We start from the raw sequence: 17907 nt of genomic DNA on the forward strand, positions 1-17907 counted from the left end.
TTGTGTGCGTGTGCGGTGGTCGCGGTGGTCGCGGTGGTGGTGGTGGTGGTGCGGGACTTCTCGTGAGATTTGCGCCTCGGTTTTGCGGGGCGCAGTAGTGCAACGGTTAGCGCTACGCTGCGCCGTGAACCCGGCCACCCGAGTTCGATTCCCGCTCGCGCTCAACACCAGTGACTGATTATCTGAACCGGCCCTGGGCCTTCCCCGAGGTCGACTCGAACTTAATAATTAGTCAGTTTAACACGCGGGAGGCTTTTGCGACCAATATTATTCATAATAAAGGTTTTTGGGTTAGATTGCTTTATTTATAAATGTGTCGTAACCCTCCACCACCCGACACGGCCAATCAGCAAAGAGAAAGTGTCACGTTGACATAAGACAATTAGTTCACTACTTTAGCCCACCGGTGTGTTGAAGAGTGAATCCACAACATTTACAGTTTGAATACGACGTTTCGCTGGTAAATACATCCAGCATCATCGGGCAATTCGCCAGAATGGTAAAGCCCTCACTTGCTCCCGGTCTTAAATAGAGCAGCAGGGTGACGTCATCATTTAACTCATTCAGGTGCAGTAATTATATAATCGATTGGTAATCAGTCAATGGTTATGATTAGTAATGAGTTGTAATGTGTGTTATTGTGAATATATGCTGCGTTAGTAATCCGTTAATTAGCATGTGTTTCCCCTATAAGGAATTGTAATATGTATTATTTAATAATACGCTTCCAAGCCACACTAAGCCTATAGCTATCAGAGCGATTAAAGTTATTTTTATTTCTCTCAATTTCAATGGATTCTCTAATTAGTCTTTGCCAGTAATAATTAGTTTTACACAACACTTCAACGTTATCAAAATCAATTGAGTGTCCTTGTTGACAAGCATGTTCTGCCACTGCTGACAGTTGTGTTTGAGATAATTTAATATTTATTTGGTGTTCTTTTAGTCTTATGCTGATGTTACGTCCCATCTGTCCAATATAGCATCTGCCACATAAACAATTATTCCGATATACACCTTCTGTTGATAATTTAGGTAATTCGTCTTTAGTGCAAGATACTGGTTTTTGAATTTAGTACCTGGTGCGGAGTGTAAAACATTCGCCTCTGGGGGAGACAAAGGCGGCCGAGCGTAATGCTGGCCACCCACCCCCTCGTGTGCCGTGCCGGCCGTCATAGGTACTCGCTGACAGCACTTGCCCCAACAGTCTGTTCAGGGGAATCTTTGTGCCGGTCTTCACATGCGATTTTCGTCCTCTGTTTTTGTGATCCAGATCCCTACCAGATCCTCGGACCGACGAGCAGTCGCCTAGCGAACCCCGGTGCGTATTTTCCCACCCACTTCGGATGAGCAGAGCCGTAGCCAGACGCTTTATAAACTAAACTATTTTTTTTCATTTTACCAGGTCAGGGCCAATGAGATATATCGCTCTTTTCTCGCGTACGCGACCTGGCTATCACAAATGATAGCTCAACGAAGTGGCTTATCATCATTTGGAAATGTATAGCTGCTAAATACTCCAAATGCATGTTGATTCTAAATGTGGAGGAAAAATCCGGAGGACCCAGAGAAAAATCCATGTGACCACGGGGAGAGAAAACATGCAAACTCCAAATATACAGGCATCAGAGTTGGGATCGAACCCACGACCTCCTGTACACCAGGCGAGGTAGTTAACAGCTCCTGATCACCGTGTCGATGCTGCCTATATCGCCAGTGGTGCACAATTAATGCAATTAATACATTGTCAAAAACGCTGTGTGGTCTTTAAATTAATTTAACATATATAAGATAATTATTGACGTTTCTGGCAATGGCCATTCTTTAAAGGACATAAATAGAGGGGCTAGAGAGATCAAAGAGTGGAAAATAAGAGTTGAAGACCACACTTGTTTACACCATGGGACACCTGATGGTAATTGCATGTAAAACATTATTGTCTGGATCTATGTTGATCTTCTTTTGCAACGTACGTAGACAACCGTGCTAATCGAAGGGTGCGGGAGAAGGGCAATAAACTAAACACACAGCGGTTTTAAAAGAATGAGTTTTAAATCGAGATTTAAAAGTGCCATAGCTCTGAATCGAGACGAGGTGCCATCATTGTGCCCCCCCTTCTACCACCTCCCCCCACTCACCCCCACCAGCCCCCACTCACCCCCCCACCCGCCCTAGCCCCATCCACCCCCACCAGACTCTACGGCGCTGGCACCGCCCCACCAATAAGTTTGAGCCACCAGCCGCCACGTTTCCAAAAGCTCACTCCGTTTCCAAACAATCGCGGGTTCGACATTCGGGGGACGCTCCCCCCTCGGCAGGGGGTGCCAGGGGCAGCCCACCCTCTGCCCCCCTCCCCGTCGATCCCCCATGCCACCCCCCCCCCACCCACCCATGGGAGTTTGGCTTCTTTTTGATGGACCGGTTGGTATGATGACTTCGGAAGCCGATTAAGATGCCACTGCTGCTCACGCTATGAAATCGTGACGTCGGTGATAATTGCTCACAGTGATGATATGATGCTGCTGCTGCCGATGCTGTTGCTGCTGCTGACGATGATCATAATTTGACGATGCCGAATGCCGATTTACGATGAATGCATGAATCGCCGCCGCCACTGCTGCTGCTAATCACGATGACAATGCAATGTGCCGATTAGCGATGAACCCGTCGATGGCTAACGCTGACGCCGAATGTTACGATTGGTGATGCCCTATGGTAGCAGCAGCTGACGCCGACCGCCACGCCGACGGCGGCGCGCTCGAACGTTGCCAACAACCAATGCCGTTCTCCTCCTCCTCCTCCTCGCCGCTCCTGATGCGCACAGGGAGCGGCCAGATCCAGCTGTGGCAGTTCCTCCTCGAGCTGCTCTCCGACAGCTCCAACGCCAACTGCATCACGTGGGAGGGCACCAACGGCGAGTTCAAGATGACCGACCCGGACGAGGTGGCACGCCGCTGGGGCGAGCGCAAGTCCAAGCCCAACATGAACTACGACAAGCTGAGCCGCGCGCTGCGCTACTACTACGACAAGAACATCATGACCAAGGTGCACGGCAAGCGCTACGCCTACAAGTTCGACTTCCACGGCATCGCGCAGGCGCTGCAGCCGCACCCCACCGAGTCGAGCGTCTACAAGTACCCGTCGGAGCTGTCCTACGTGTCGCCGTACCACGCGCACCACCAGCAGAAGATCAACTTCGTGTCGCAGCACCCGCCGCCCTCGATGCCCGCCACCACCTCGAGTTTCTTCGCGGCCGCCGCGCCCTACTGGAGCTCGCCGGCAGCCGCCGGCATGTACCCGGCGCCGCCCGGAGTGGCGCGGCACCCCAGCCCCCACGTGCCCTCGCACCTGGGCACCTATTATTGAGCGTGCTGGTGGTGATGGGCGTGGTGGTGGGGGATCAGGAGGGTCGGGAGGTGGTGGCGGTAGCGTGCCATGCCGAGTGGTTGGTAGTGGGTTTCTGTAGTGGTTGTAGTAGTAGTGGTGGTAATCACCTGTGCCGGACTTGCAATTTCCTGTGGGTTGGGAGGGGGGGGGGTGGAGAAGCAATTTTACAAAGTGTACCCAAAAAAGTAGTTCCTGTGTGGGGTTAGGCCACAACCTACGCGACGTCACTGGGTGGATGGGACAACGTCGCAAGGCACAACTTGCTTGCAACTCCCTCCCCCTTTCCCCTCCCCCCATCGCCCTCCATTCGCCCCACTCCCGCAACGTTGGGCCGATGCTTGCAAATGAGCACTGATGCGGTGAGAATTTAAGAATGAATAGCTTGACCAGATATTGATGACATTTTCTATTCAGGTCACGTCAAAGTCAAAAGTGTTTTCCGGCTCAGCTGACCAATGTTTTTCCGCGCATATTTTGTCTTCATCACCTCTGAGCCAGTGGTGACAATTCCACATTCCCATGACCGGGAGCAGTCCATTGCACATGACGACCACCGCTAGGACTTCCCACAGAGTGGTGGTAGTCGTTTTTAGCGAGCCCACAGCTGCGATGGGCTGCCTCGGAATGAAACGCTCCAGTCAGGCGCTCCATCCACCGGGTCACCAGCACAGGATGTATCCCAAGTACTGTAATTTCAGACGTTTGGTAACGAACACACCCCCTCCCTATTGTAGTGTCAACCCTGTGTGAGGAGCGGGGGGGGGGGGGTGGCGCAGTTTGCTTTGCGTAGCTCGCTGTCCCACCCACAGTCCCGCGTTGCGGGCCAGATGATTTGTGCCACCGTTTCTTATGGGTACACTTTGTAAAGATGCGGAGAGAAGAGCAACGAGAGACGATGAAGTCTGCACCACCGCCGCCACCGCCACCATCGCAGCAACAACAACAACAACCAGACATGTCTGCCTGTCAGCAACAGCAACAACAAAAGCTGAATGACCCAGGCACAGTGAACAAAGATTGACAGCGCGTGACAATACCAAGCGTCTCCTTGAGACAGGAACAATGATTTTTAAGAGACTTTTTTTTTTAAATGGCCGCTGTCGTCTTCAAGCAAGCGCCTGCTTGACCTCCTTGAACTCAAAGAGGTGCACCTCCTCCACTGGATTTGTAATACTGTACCGTAAACGTGAGAAGAATATCCCTTGACGGAGCGCACTCACTCGCCACCAAAGTTCTCAATGTGATGTTGTGTGTAGAAAAAAACAAATTAAACGCAAAGCAGCATTTGTAAGGAGTTGTGTATCAGGCACGACGGAAACTTGCCTCGTGTGCTGCGTAGTTGCACTGAAATGCGGAAAAGGGAATAAAAAACACAACCCCTCTTGTTACCCCAACTTATTTTCTCGACCGCGCATAGAATATCCCAAGGACATAGAACCATTGCTCTCACAATCCTCATCGTGTACTGTACAATATTATTCGAAGCGTGCCCCAGTGTGGAATGATTTTGTCGTCGTCGTTTTCGTAATTAAAAAAAGAAGCCTCTCTTCCACCACCACTTTGTGAAAACAACGAATGCAAGGCATTACAAGGTATTACCCGCCCGTCTCCGCAGCCTGCGAGCACAATCAACGCGTCGTGTATCAGTTACTGAAAAGTGCCTTTCTTTCTCTCGTGTTCCCCATTTTGTGTGTGGGTTAAGACCAGCAGCAAAAATACGGCCGTATTCGGGGTATTAACAATACGAATAATGACCTTTTTTAAAAAAAAATAACTATCCCGGAAAGAAGAAACCTCACCGAGTCTCAAGACTCTCTTTTTTGTATTCAAGGAGGATCCTGCTGAGGCTCGGGCTGCCCAAGAGGTTTCTTTGAGGCCCGTGGGCAGATTGCCACACAGGTTGGAGAGGGGGGGGCTGTTATTCATGAGCAACAACAAGAACATTAGGCCAGTTGTTGAGAGGGGTGGGCGGGTGCTTTTTGGTTGAGTCCTGGTGGCAAATTGCCCTCATTTTGCTCTGACCCCCCCCCGCCACACAGACCCAGATTTACAAGAATTGGGTGGCGTCGTGCGGGAGTGAAATCGAGCGAAGAGTCCAGGACAAAACCCACCAGGCATACGACGGGGGGTGGGAGATGGGGGTGGGGGTGACACTTTGGAGATGTATAAAATATGTGAGCACAAGGAGGAGAAAAAGAAGCCACTTGTCAGTCCGACCCCGTCGTTTTTGTTGTTAAAAGTGCTTCAAAGAGCCGACGTTTTTTTTTCTTCTTCTGCTGTAACCGAATTATTCACCGCTGATTGCATTGAACCCCCGGTTAGAATCCGCCCCACAATGTCCCCTCAGCAAACGCACGTACACGAACGCTGGGCGTTTGTAAAAACGTCACTTTCACACAAAAAAATATTAAAAGAAAAAGGCCAAAAAAATATCTTTATACACGTGCCTTGATTTTTTTTATTGTTATCTGTTTTATTGTTGTGTTTTTAAACAGAGATGACTAATTAAATTATGCATTAAATATTATTTGCTAACTCCGCTACGTGACGAGTTGAACTCGGGCTTATATTTGCTAACACACGATGCGTGCAGATGTTTTTTTTGTGTATCTATGTAACGTATTCCATGCCAGGGTTTCCACCCCCCAAACTCCAGTCCTTGACACCCACCGTGCCAAGCCATCCAACGCCCCCCTCCCACCCGCAATCTCCATTTACAAAAATCCAAATTAAGTAATGACATGCTGCGCGCCCCTGATGATTGGCAAACTGGTACCACGAGCCATAGAGCGTGCTGAATCAAATTAAGATCGACAATGCTGCTGCTGCTGTGTGTGTGCACATCTGTTTGCCCTTGACGTAAGAACGTTGACTCGAGTACAGGAGAAATGTCGTGTTCTTGGCTGTGCTGCGTGATGCAGACAGCGCCCAGCAATTTGACTCGGTGCTCTCCGCGTCGCGTTCTAAACGTGCGCAGCAATCATCCGGCGCGTGCGGTGTGCAACCCAACAATTGCATTTTGAACGGAGTAGGCCGGTGAACTTGGAAGGAAAGGAGGCGTGAGTTTGAAGGAAAACGAGTTCATCATAACCCCCTGTTAAAGGACCGAAGACCACCACAGCAATTTATGCACAATTATTTGACCAGCCTGATTTAAACTCAAACCACAATGAACGATTTAACAAATGTATAGACTGTCGGAAAGAGTTTTTTTTTAAATCAAACCAGAGCCGTATTTGTAAAGGGGTGTTTCGCCTGAAGCTGCGTCGTGGGCGGACGTTGACGGCGGCGTCGTGGTGTAAAACTAAATCGTGGTCTTATTTTTCTACGTGTGTCAATGTTTGTCGTGAGCCGCGCATGCGGTTAACCCAAGGCAGCCTGCATTAAGCTAATGTGACAATCTTGTATTATACGTGCTAAATGCAATTTAATAAACGACAATAATAATAAAAAACCCAACCTAACAAGCCTCCATAAAACGTGTCTGTCTCGAAGTGGCGTTCCCGCTCGATGTTGTGTGCGTGTGGTATGCACAGCGCTCTGAATAGCAATCTTTCCCACAATGCCCCAGTGGTCGTCTTGTCAGTTTTAACTTTCTCTTCAGTTCTCTGGTGGCCTACGGCCCCTATTTATGTATGTGGGTGCGCCACGGTGGCTAGGAGATGTTAATTACCTCGCCTGGTATACAGGAGGTCGTGGGTTCGATCCTGACGCTGACGCCTGCTGCTGTATATTTGGAGTTTACGTGTCTCTCTCTCTCTCTCATCATCATCACGGTGGCTAGGAGATGTTAACTACTTGGCCTGGTGTACAGGAGGTCGTGGGTTCGATCCCGACGCTGACGCCTGCTGCTGTATATTTGGAGTTTGCGTCTCTCTCTCATCATCATCACGGTGGCTAGGAGATGTTGACTACCTCGCCTGGTGCACAGGAGGTCGTGGGTTCGATCCCGACCCTGACGACGCCTGCTGCTGTATATTTGGAGTCTGCGTGTCTCTCTCTCATCATCATCACCACGGTGGCTATGAGATGTTGACTACCTCGCCTGGTGCACAGGGGGTCGTGGGTTTGATTCCGACCCTGACGACGCCTGCTGCTGTATATTTGGAGTCTGCGTGTCTCTCTCTCATCATCATCACCACGGTGGCTATGAGATGTTGACTACCTCGCCTGGTGCACAGGGGGTCGTGGGTTTGATTCCGACCCTGACGACGCCTGCTGCTGTATATTTGGAGTCTGCGTGTCTCTCTCTCATCATCATCACCACGGTGGCTATGAGATGTTGACTACCTCGCCTGGTCTACAGGAGGTCGTGGGTTCGATCCCGACCCTGACGACGCCTGCTGCTGTAGATTTGGAGTCTGCGTCTCTCTCTCATCATCATCATCACGGTGGCTAGGAGATGTTGACTACCTCGCCTGGTATACAGGAGGTCGTGGGTTCGATCCCGACCCTGACGACGCCTGCTGCTGTATATTTGGAGTTTGCGTGTTCTCCGCGTGGTCGTTTTGATTTTTTCAGGGTCATCCGATTTTTTCTTTCCCCATTTAGAATCGATGTGCATTCAGAGTATTTGGCTACTATAAATGTCCACGTGATAAGCCACTTTCGTTGAGCTAGAATTCGTGATAGCCAGGTCGCTTCTGAAAAAGAGCCATATAGCTCAGTGGGGCCCTACCTTGTTAAAATAAGAAATAGTTTACAGCTTTAGTTTAGTATGTTCAACTTATTTCGCTATGCTCTTTGGGTTTTATTTGGTAAAGTCACGTAGGTAAAATAAAACAAAATAAAAGAAAGCAATTAAAGCACGACGTTTCGGAGGCAACACAAGCTTCCTTCTTCAGGTGGAATAGTCAACGCAGAATATCTGTGTCAGGAGCACAGTTCAGAGACGACCGGGATTATATACAGGTTAAGGGGGGTGGGGGAGGAGTCAGTAAGGGGGCGTGGGTGGGTGGGAGGGCTGGGTTAAGCAGCCTTTTGATAGACTGCTGCGGGTAACAGCCAATTCGCACTGCACGAGAGTGGGTAAAACCCACCTTTTGTTATGCTGCGTGGAGGGTCGGGGGGAGTAAGAGACATGCTGCATGTGTACAGCTCCATTTTTTGAAAGCGGCGGCAAACGGCTGTTCAATTATAAGGTAGCTAAAGTTTGATATACAACCACTGAGAAAAGGAAATGGCTGTACAAAAAATTGAAAGGCAGCTAACGTTTGATTTGATTTATAACATCTTTCCAGTGATTGCTCAATTTGAAACCATCCTCTCGGTTGAAGTTGTGTCTGTGTTTGTAAATCTGGATGGCCTCGTATACAAATCTCTGATAAGAATCGGTAGGTTTGCAGAGCACCTTGGTATCGGAGAAAACAATATCATGATCACCCACAGTGTTGTAATAATGGTCAGCCACGGCAGAAGAATTCGTTCTGCCGTGTTTCAAATCTCATTTGTACTCGCGAATTCGGTCAGAGATATGTCGCTTTGTCTCCCCGATATAGCAGTGCCCGCAGGTACAACTCAATTTGTAAACACCGGGGTACTGTAAGTCAGGAATAACATCCTTTACTGACGGGATCAGATAACGGATTTTGTCCACTGTTGAACCGGACCTAGATCTTATGTTTGTTTAGAATTTTGGAAATCTTTTTAGTAATGCCTGCTATGTATGGTAACGTGATGATTTTGATCGGAGTGTCAAGTGGTTGTTTCTGTGTGGTGGGTGAAACAGCTTGGCGGATGGTACGGTCAGAGTAACCGTTCAGCTTGAGGGCCAGATGTACATGTTTTAATTAACTGGTCAGGTGGTGTTTGTCAGAAATGCAATGAGCCCTATGGATTCACGTTTTGATGAGATAATTCTTCTGAGTCGGGTGGTGGTGGGAATCAGGTTTCAAGTAGGAGTCTGTGTGGGTGGGCTTCCTGTAAACAGAATGTCCCAAAGAGCCATCAGGCCTTCTCTCAAACAGGCAATCCAAGAATGGTAGCTTGCCATCTTTCTCCACTTCCATGGTGAATTTGATGGAAGGGTGTCTGGAATTGATGTGGTCTAGGAAAAGGTTCAAAGCTGGGAGGCCATGTGGGCAAATGACGAAAGTGTCATCCACATATCTCTTCCACAGGGAAGGGCTGAGGGTGGATGTCTGGATGGCATCTGATTCAAATTTCTCCATGAAAACATTGGCTATCATTGGTGATAAGGGGGAACCCATAGGGGTACCCTCATTTTGTTTGTAGAAGGTGCCATTCCAAGTAAAGTAGGTGTTGGTGAGGCAGTGCTTAACCAACGCCGGTACATCGGGGTCAAGTCTATGTTGGACCAAATCTTCGATTATTGTGATGGTATCAGGTACTGGGACCTTGGTGAACAGAGAGACCACATCAAAGCTGACGAGGATATCGTCAGGAGACAGTACAATGTCCTTAACCATAGAAACCAATTGGGTTGAGTTAAGTACTGCTGAGCTGGTCTTGCCAGTGAAGGGAAGCAGAGTATCTGACAGAAAACGGGCCAGCTTGTATGTAGGTGAGTTGATAGTTGACACGATGGGTCGTAGTGGGGTACCTTCTTTATGGATCTTGGGAAGACCATAGAATCTGGGAGGTCTTGCAGCAGAGGGTTTTAGGGAGGGACGTTTGGTTGGTTCGATTAGGGAAGTCGAACTGGTGATGATCTTGTTGGTTTTTTTATCGTTAGGCTGTTAGTAGGGTCATTTTTTTATTTTTGAGTAACTCCCATCATTGAGTAGGTCCTGGATTTTGTTGTATGAGTTTTTATCCATAATTACAGTGGCATTGCCTTTATCAGCCGAGAGGATGGCTATATCATCTCTCTTTTTTAAATTCGCGAGTTCAGAGCGTTCATTTTTGCTAATGTTGCTAATGGGTTTCTTAGCATTCTTAAGAATAGTGGCTATTTCAGCTCTCGCAACGTCCGCTTGGATGTGTCCTATGCCTTTGAGGGCTACATCGACCTGAGAGATAATATCCTCTACTGGTATATGTTTTGGGGTGACAGCGAAATTTAGTCCTTTAGCCAGTACTGTTTTCAGATTGTCCGAAATCGGGGTGCTACTCTGATTAATAACGATTTGTTAGCGTCTAGTTTTGTGATATGTGGTCCTGGGTTATTCTTTGATAGGTGGTTGAATTTAGAGATCAGGTTAGCTTTGCATTTGACTGACAGTGAATCAGCAGAGGCAGCCGTTTTTCAAATCTGCTGCAGAGGCAGCAGATTTGAAACACGGCAGAACGAATTCTTCTGCCGTGGCTGATCATTGTTACAACGCTGTGGGTGATCATGATATTGTTTTCTCCGATACCAAGGTGCTCTGCAAACCTACCGGTTATTATCAGAGATTTGTCCACGAGGCCATCCATATTTACAAACACAGAGACAACTTCAACCGAGAGGATGGTTTCAAATTGAGCAATCACTGGAAAGATGCTATAAATCAAGTCAAACGTTAGTTGCCTTTCAATTTTTTGTACAGCCATTTCTTTTCTCAGTGGTTGTATATCAAACTTTAGCAACCTTATAATTGAACAGCCGTTTGCCACCGCTTTCAAAAAATGGAGCTGTACACATGCAGCATGTCTCTTCCTCCCCCCGACCCCCCACGCAGCATAACAAAAGGTGGGTTGTACCCACTCTCGTGCAGTGCGAAGTGGCTGTTACCCGCAGCAGTCTATCAAAAAGCTGCTTAACCCAGCCCTCCCTCCCACCCACGCCCCCTTACTGACTCCTCCCCCCCCCCCCCTTAACATGTATATAATCCCGGTCATCTCTGAACTGTGCTCCTGACACAGATATTCTGCGTTGACTATTCCACCTGAAGACGGGAGCTTGTGTTGCCTCCGAAACGTCGTGATTTAATTGTTTTCTTTCATTTTGTTTTATTTTACCTACGTGACTTTACCGAATAAAACCAAAGAGTATGAATCCTTGCAGTCACGAAAGCTTCAAGTCTAGAATCATTTCGCTGTGGACAGACACCCCACTGTCTCAAGTTCCACCAGCGAGCGTCACTCAAGGCACGCAACGACTCCCGACCACGTTTGCAGATCTCTAACATTTATTGTGGATTAGACAGACGCGCCGTGGGTCGGATTTACGGGACGTCGCGGCATACATTGATGGGAGATTGAGATCACGATGAAATATATAAGGCACAGAATTTACGATCAAATCAAGCGGAATGGGCCCGGCTTCCGTCACACATCAGAAGCTAAGCCGTGATTGAGCCTGGCTAGCGCTTGGATGGGTGATCACCGTGCGTAAAAAAAAAAACAGGTGTTATAGGCTGCTTCATAGCCGACGTCAGCAGAGACCGGTGCAGCAACATCGATTATTCTACCATACAACATTCCATGCCTTCACCAACCCGCACTGACCTGCGTAGTGAAGCACGGTCAAATAACCCCCACGACCCTCAATCCAGCAGTGGCTTGACAAAAAGGGCCATTACGTGTACAATATAAAGTGTTAACCGAGCCAAGTGGTGCCGTGGCAGTTTGACTCACAGTAAGAAGGTTGCGAGTACAGTCCTGTGCTGTGCATTAAAATCCCTGTCTGGACTCGACTCAGCCTCTCAGCCCAGCAGGGTCAATGTGTCCGACTATGCAGGGAGATATTATTACCCCCCGCCCCCTACTATGGGAATGTGAACTTCCCAGAGCTATACATTTTATGAGCCTTGATGACGTCAGTCTGGCATGTGTTGCACTGTGGTATCAATAACAGCCATTGACCTTGGGAACCCCGTACTGACCTCTGAGACCTTCACATGGGCCCTGCTTGTTGAGACGTCCATCCAAATAAACATATATTTTTAGTTGTATTGCTTTTTGGACGGAGACCATGAATCCCAGTGAAAACCCACAGACGTGAGGGGATAACGCAAGCTCCGCACAGGTATGTCAAAAATAAACCTACTTTTTCCTGTACTGCCTCCAATAGTCAGCTCATTGCCCTGCGGTTGCTCATCTCGTGCACGAGATGACCCCCCCCCCCGCCCACCCCCTCTCTTAATCTTTGCCTGACTGGCCCAGGTTCACACCTCTTGCGCTTGCGCGCAAACTCCAGAATGTGCCATCGGTGGTGGCGGCAATCCAAGGGGGAAAAAAAAGTCGCTTAAAATGTTGACACCTTCCTCCCAAAACAATGCAAATTTGTACAATATCTCATATTCACACACATTATCAGATAATGTATTTCATCATTCGTGCACTGGACGTCGGTGGCCGTGGAATGCAGCTTTAAGACAGGCTACCAATAATGAGTGTGCATATTTTATGAAGATCTTCAACTACACAGGTGAAATCTGAGCAAGTACATGCAAGTGAAGGTTATTAGTTTACTGTAATTTCGAGGGTGGCACGATGCCTTTTGGTCGTGTGTGTGCGTGCGGATCGTGAAATCGTGGTACCGTGCGGTACGACAGCTTGGTGGGATCTTCATCCAGCAGTGGATTAAATCGCGGCCGATGATGACGAGTGCTGTGTGCTTATCCGGGGGGGGGGGGGGGGGGATACGTAGCGTGGGGGTAAAGGCTCCAGCGTGGTGTGTATGCCACCGCGCGTGAGAAGAAAGCATCCACTTCACGCAACGGCTGGCGTGAATTGTTCGAGTGGTCACGCCGTTTACTGGGCTGCATTGAGATTCCAAACCACGAGCCCCGCGCAAAGTGAATAAGCAGCAGGCGCTCTAAGAGCGCTTGGGCTAATGAGCCCGAGGAGCTGGCGAAGCGGCAGAATAAATGATGACGCAATAACGTTCGCTTACAAAGGCGCTATTATGTCCGGGCTTGGGACAGATCAATTCACGTTTATTACCCCCTCTCCCTGAATCCGTCCGAACGGGCCTTCCTGGGTAAATAAATAACATAATTATAACTTAAAATAAGGGGATGGAGTAGTGGTGCAGTGGTTAGGGCACTGAGATATGAAGCTGCTAAGCTCAGTTCGATTCACGGCCAACAGCAGCAGCGAGTGATGTCTGAACTGGTCATGGGCCAAAACCTTCCTTTGTCAGTCCACTGCTGGACGAAGGCCTAATACCACGGGGAGTCGGTTATAGGGGTTGTTTAAGCAGAATTCACCACGATGGTGAGTGTGGGCTAGTGAAGGTTGTTGGCTGTGGTGGGTCAAAACCGGTTTAGATATCAATCATGACTGATGTTAGCCGTGGTTGGGGACTGAACTCGGGTCACAGTGCTCCAAACCAATCCTTGCCTCCTGTAACTACAATTATAATGTATATTTGTATTATTATGAACATGATATAATGGTTGATCCAATATTAAATTAAAATGCAAATCGTAATATAAGCCTTGTAGTTGTTTATATTTTTTTATCGCGATGTTAATCCCACAAAAGAATCAAGAAAGTTTGGTCAATTCTGTTCTCCAGGATGGTCGGTTGCCCGACCGCATGCGTGACGTCGCGACACTTCAAACAATTCAGAGCCACCCGCAAACCCCCGCAGTTGAATCAACTTTGGGTAAAAATATAAATTCGAGAGCAAGATCATTTCACCTAAAAGCTACGCGTGATTTAAATCAATCGCACGGAATGGCTCAGCGCAGAAAACGCGTGCCCTGCATGCCGTCGCACGTGATTTACAAAAGCTGAGCCGATCAAAGTTAGGCTAAGCGCAGCGAGCGAAGGCATCGCGGAGAGAGAGGCCGCGCATCTCGTGAACTTTTCCCTCTCCGCGGTGACCGCACAGGCGAGGAGTCCTCAGGCCACCGCCGCGAGTAGAACGATCTTCAGAACGATCAGGCTGGCCACAGCCACGCGAGCATCCACGCCCGACGCACCTGCAAGCAACAGAGAGTTCGTTTGACACTCACAATTCAAATACAACCGCGGCGGGGCAGGGGGCAGAGGGGCGGTGCTTTGTCAGCATGCTATTTTGCAAAGGGGTGATTGTGCGGGCCCTAATGAAACGGAAGAATAATCGACTTCAAAAGCGTGGCCAATAGCGTAATGATCTGCGGTACACCATATTACACTACTTGCTCGTCCAATTAGGCAAATTGGGAGTGTTTGTTTGGAAATGCTGTATCTATCTTTGCCCAACTCAAACAGTGCCAGTGCGGGGGGGGGGGGTCTCTTTCAGAATTACTCGACGAATATGAAATATACATTTTATACATCAATTAATATTAAATTGGCTGTACGTGTACAATATTCGTAATCAGTAGCAAGCTTACTCGATTGCTGTAGGCTTCAGCTTTACACTTCCAACAATGAAGAGTGAATAACTTGATTCACTGGTGATGGACATTGTATATTTGTGTTTTATCAAACTTAATAAATTTAGAACTTCAGGCTGATGCTGCACCATTCGTAAAACCACTCAGCCTCTGGGCTGCAATGTTTAGGCGTTCAAATAAAAAAAAAACATATTGGCTTTCATATTTTCCTTGTTGTAGCAGCATAGATTTGTCTAAATTCAGCTCTCTAGCCCTTCTAGAACACCAATAGAATTTATATCAACCACTCACTCAGTCAGTCACGATCATCGATATGCATTCGATGGAACAATTTACTGCACCCGTGTATCGTAATGCCACAAGTACTGTACAGCACTTTTTCAACACCACTGCTGGATGAGGGCCTCCCCACACCATGCGGGTTATTTGAATATACCTCACCATACTGGTCAATGCCGGTTGGTGAAGGTGTGGAGCGGAGATCTGGGAGCGCAGAAGTGCAGTACAACAATGGATTTCGCTGCACTTGTCCTCTGTTGTCCGGCGTGTAAACCCTGCATTCTATGATCGCCTACTGTGCAAAGTGGTCGGGCCCATCCGATTACTATCCAAGCTCAATTCCCCGCTTAGCTTCTGAGATCTGACAAGGTCAGGCGCCTTCAGGGCGCTCTTGGTCATAGGCCGTGTGGCAAGCAACGTTATGAAAAACGAAAAAGACCGAAAACTCTTTGACAAGAGCTACCCGCAGAGTAGGTGCCAGGTGTAGGGTAGCGCGATGGACAAGCGAGATGGTGCCCACTTGGTTCTCTTGTCATGGGATCTCGCTGAGAGTGAGCGAGCGAACGAGCGAGCGAGCGAGCGAGCGTCCGTAGTGGCGAGAGTTACCCGCCGAGTTGACGCCGCTGGGGAGCGACTTGGGCTCGATGTTGTTGATGACCCGCAGGAGCACGCTCCTCTGCTCGGGGCTCAAGGCGCCACGCTGCTCCTCGGTGGACGATGCGGAGTTGTCGGCTCCGAAAGCGAACAGCTGCTGCGGGGACAGCGCCTGGACGGCAGACGGAACACGCGTGGCGTTAGCCCGCAAGCGTCACCGTCGGCCAGGATCAATCCACTGCTGGTTGAAGACCTCCCCCCCGAGCCATCGTTATGTATGCGTGCTGAACTTCTTTCGCGCCGTACGTAGCCAACCGTGCGTGCTAATCGGAGGTGCGGGGAAAGGACAACAAACTGAACGCAAAAAGCAGTTCTGAAGAAATGAGTTTTCAATTTGGATTTAAAAGGACACAGCTCCCAGTGGCTTCCTAATATCGGAAGGAAGAGCGTTCCAGACGGACGCAGAAGCGCACGCGATGCAATTACCGTCTCTGTTCGATGGCTCGTCAAAAGCTGCCGCTGCGAAGGATGACCGGAGTTCGATCCAAGTCAGCAGATCCAAGGAGGGCGGGGGGGGGCAATGAGGGGGGGGGGGGGCGCTGCCCGATATATTTTTTTACTCTCAGAGCTAGAATTGATCCAATTTAAGTGCAGAACTAAATTCAATATGTTTTATTGTTGTTGCGCAGTAGGTGGTGACAGGGAGGAGCCCATAAACCCACTCCACTTGAGGACCCAGCTCGACGCCAGGTGGCTGCGCGAATTGGAGCCCGGGATATCGCTGGCGGTGCCGGCCAATTGGGCCGGCCGGCTTAGCCCTCTGACCTCTGAGCCACACGGCCGCCTCCACGCTTAATGCAGCCTTACCTTGAAGGCATCAAGAGAGAGAAGGGGCACGGCCGAGGGCTTGATGTAGGACAGGAGGCTGCTGTTTAAGTTGGACAGCTCAGCGGGTGTCAAGCCCCCTGGGAAAACAAGACAAACCAGCGTGAGTAATGCAAAGTAGGCTTTCTGTTTTTGTTATCACACACCTCTGCCTATGTCAATAATTAATTACGTCGCTGGACAGCCGCATTGATTTGTATGCTTGCCAATGAGCCAATTTGCACAGTCAAACAGTTCGATTCGTTGAAGCCGCCCCCAGTAATGTCTGCAACCGTTCCAAAAGCAGCCTCCTGGTTCTGAAGTGGACAGCGGAGAGCCCGCGGGGCATTGTTGTCGTCGTCGTGAGCGCAGCAAGCCTCTATGCCGCGTTGCCATAGCGGCAATCCGAAACCGTGAGATCCCACCGCAGTGTTGAACAGATAACCCGACTTGGAGTGTTGCCGTCTGGCTACGGTGATATTGAATTGGGTGCACCGGGAAGGTGGGGGGGGGGGTGATCACAAACCGCACCGGGAAATGCCATGGGCGATGCGGATGCCAAATTTGATGCATGAGTGGCGACGAAGACAACGACGACGACGATGATGATGAGGTGACGATCCGCGCTGCAACAGCGCAGGCGAACTTCGCACAACGGAACGCGTCATCGTGGACAGCCACTCGCCGATAGTCACTTCCTCCCGGTGGGATGACTAAGGTTAATTCTGCATCCGACGACGATCGACCTAGCCCTTGTAGATGTTGCCATATCCATACGACAGAAGAAGATTGCCGATTTGATGACGCAAAGCATTAAATACATTTTAAATGTGTTGTCCTCTCTCCCACTTTTAGGCGCATTATCCTATGGGTGCAAGCCTCGTGACGGAACGGAGGACCCATTCAGGTCTCTCGCAGAGCACTTGTGAGCGCTCCTGCCAGACAACGATCAACGGAAGCGGACATCACGGAACTACTGCAGAGATCGCTTCGCGTTGAGCGACCTCTGGTCCATGAAGTCAGGAGCAGCACTTTACCGCCCGCTCTGTTGCAGAGAGTAATGTTCCTATAAAACCTTAAGTAAGTTTACTGGAAAAACTTAAGCCCAAATTAAATAAAATATATATTGACCATGGCACTCGTCACTGCGGTAGTTCCGTTTACTGCTGTAATCACTCGGCCTTGCGTTTAAATGGAGAGATGGCACAGAACCAAACCAGAAAATCTGTTGAATCCTCCACATTTCACGCCGAACAAAAAACACATATAAATAAATAAATACATTTGAAACACTGGACTCGATGCACTCATTTGTCCACAGAATTGGGAAGTAATCAAATCCTGCGCAATGACATCTAGCTTTACACGGCATATAAGAGGTTGCATCAGTAAGCAAGCATCTAATAACGTCAGGATGTGTTCTCTACTCGTGTTAATAGTTCAATACATTCGACGTCTGTTCGTCGTCACCATTGCACGACTGAAATTTGCATCTGTAAATGTTCAACGCCAAATTACCATCACCGAGGTCTTGATTCAAAAACAAGATTTTTGCATCTTTAAATAA

The 17907-nt window shown here is 48.9% G+C and overlaps 2 protein-coding genes across 9 annotated transcripts in view; one reads left to right on the plus strand and one right to left on the minus strand.

The window, feature by feature from the left end:
• LOC116957411 (Friend leukemia integration 1 transcription factor-like) overlaps positions 1–6866 on the plus strand; it is a 53768-nt gene extending 46902 nt beyond the window's left edge. For 6 of the 8 annotated variants that reach the window (XM_076052975.1, XM_076052990.1, XM_076052982.1 and 3 more), the window contains exons 8-9: positions 1274–1321; positions 2720–6866. In XM_076052975.1, coding sequence (XP_075909090.1) covers positions 1274–1321; positions 2720–3366 — 695 coding nt within the window. In that variant the 3' untranslated portion in view covers positions 3367–6866. The remainder of the gene's footprint in view (positions 1–1273; positions 1322–2719) is intronic. The other 2 variants (XM_076052964.1, XM_076052970.1) reach the window with 2 other exon arrangements.
• Positions 6867–11441: 4575 nt separating this feature from the next.
• The window catches only part of LOC116957436 (otoancorin-like), a 59211-nt gene continuing 52745 nt past the window's right edge, over positions 11442–17907 (minus strand). Inside the window, exons 23-25 of the mRNA XM_032979581.2 lie at positions 16344–16441; positions 15489–15648; positions 11442–14204 (exon numbers count right to left, since the gene is read on the minus strand). Of these exons, the coding sequence (XP_032835472.2) occupies positions 14125–14204; positions 15489–15648; positions 16344–16441 (338 nt within the window). The 3' untranslated portion in view covers positions 11442–14124. The remainder of the gene's footprint in view (positions 14205–15488; positions 15649–16343; positions 16442–17907) is intronic.

The sequence above is a fragment of the Petromyzon marinus genome, chromosome 3, assembly GCF_048934315.1.
Source record: "Petromyzon marinus isolate PM22_M1 ecotype Great Lakes invasive population chromosome 3, UKy_Petmar_22M1.pri1.0, whole genome shotgun sequence".
In the NCBI taxonomy this organism is placed as follows: Eukaryota; Metazoa; Chordata; class Hyperoartia; order Petromyzontiformes; family Petromyzontidae; genus Petromyzon; species Petromyzon marinus.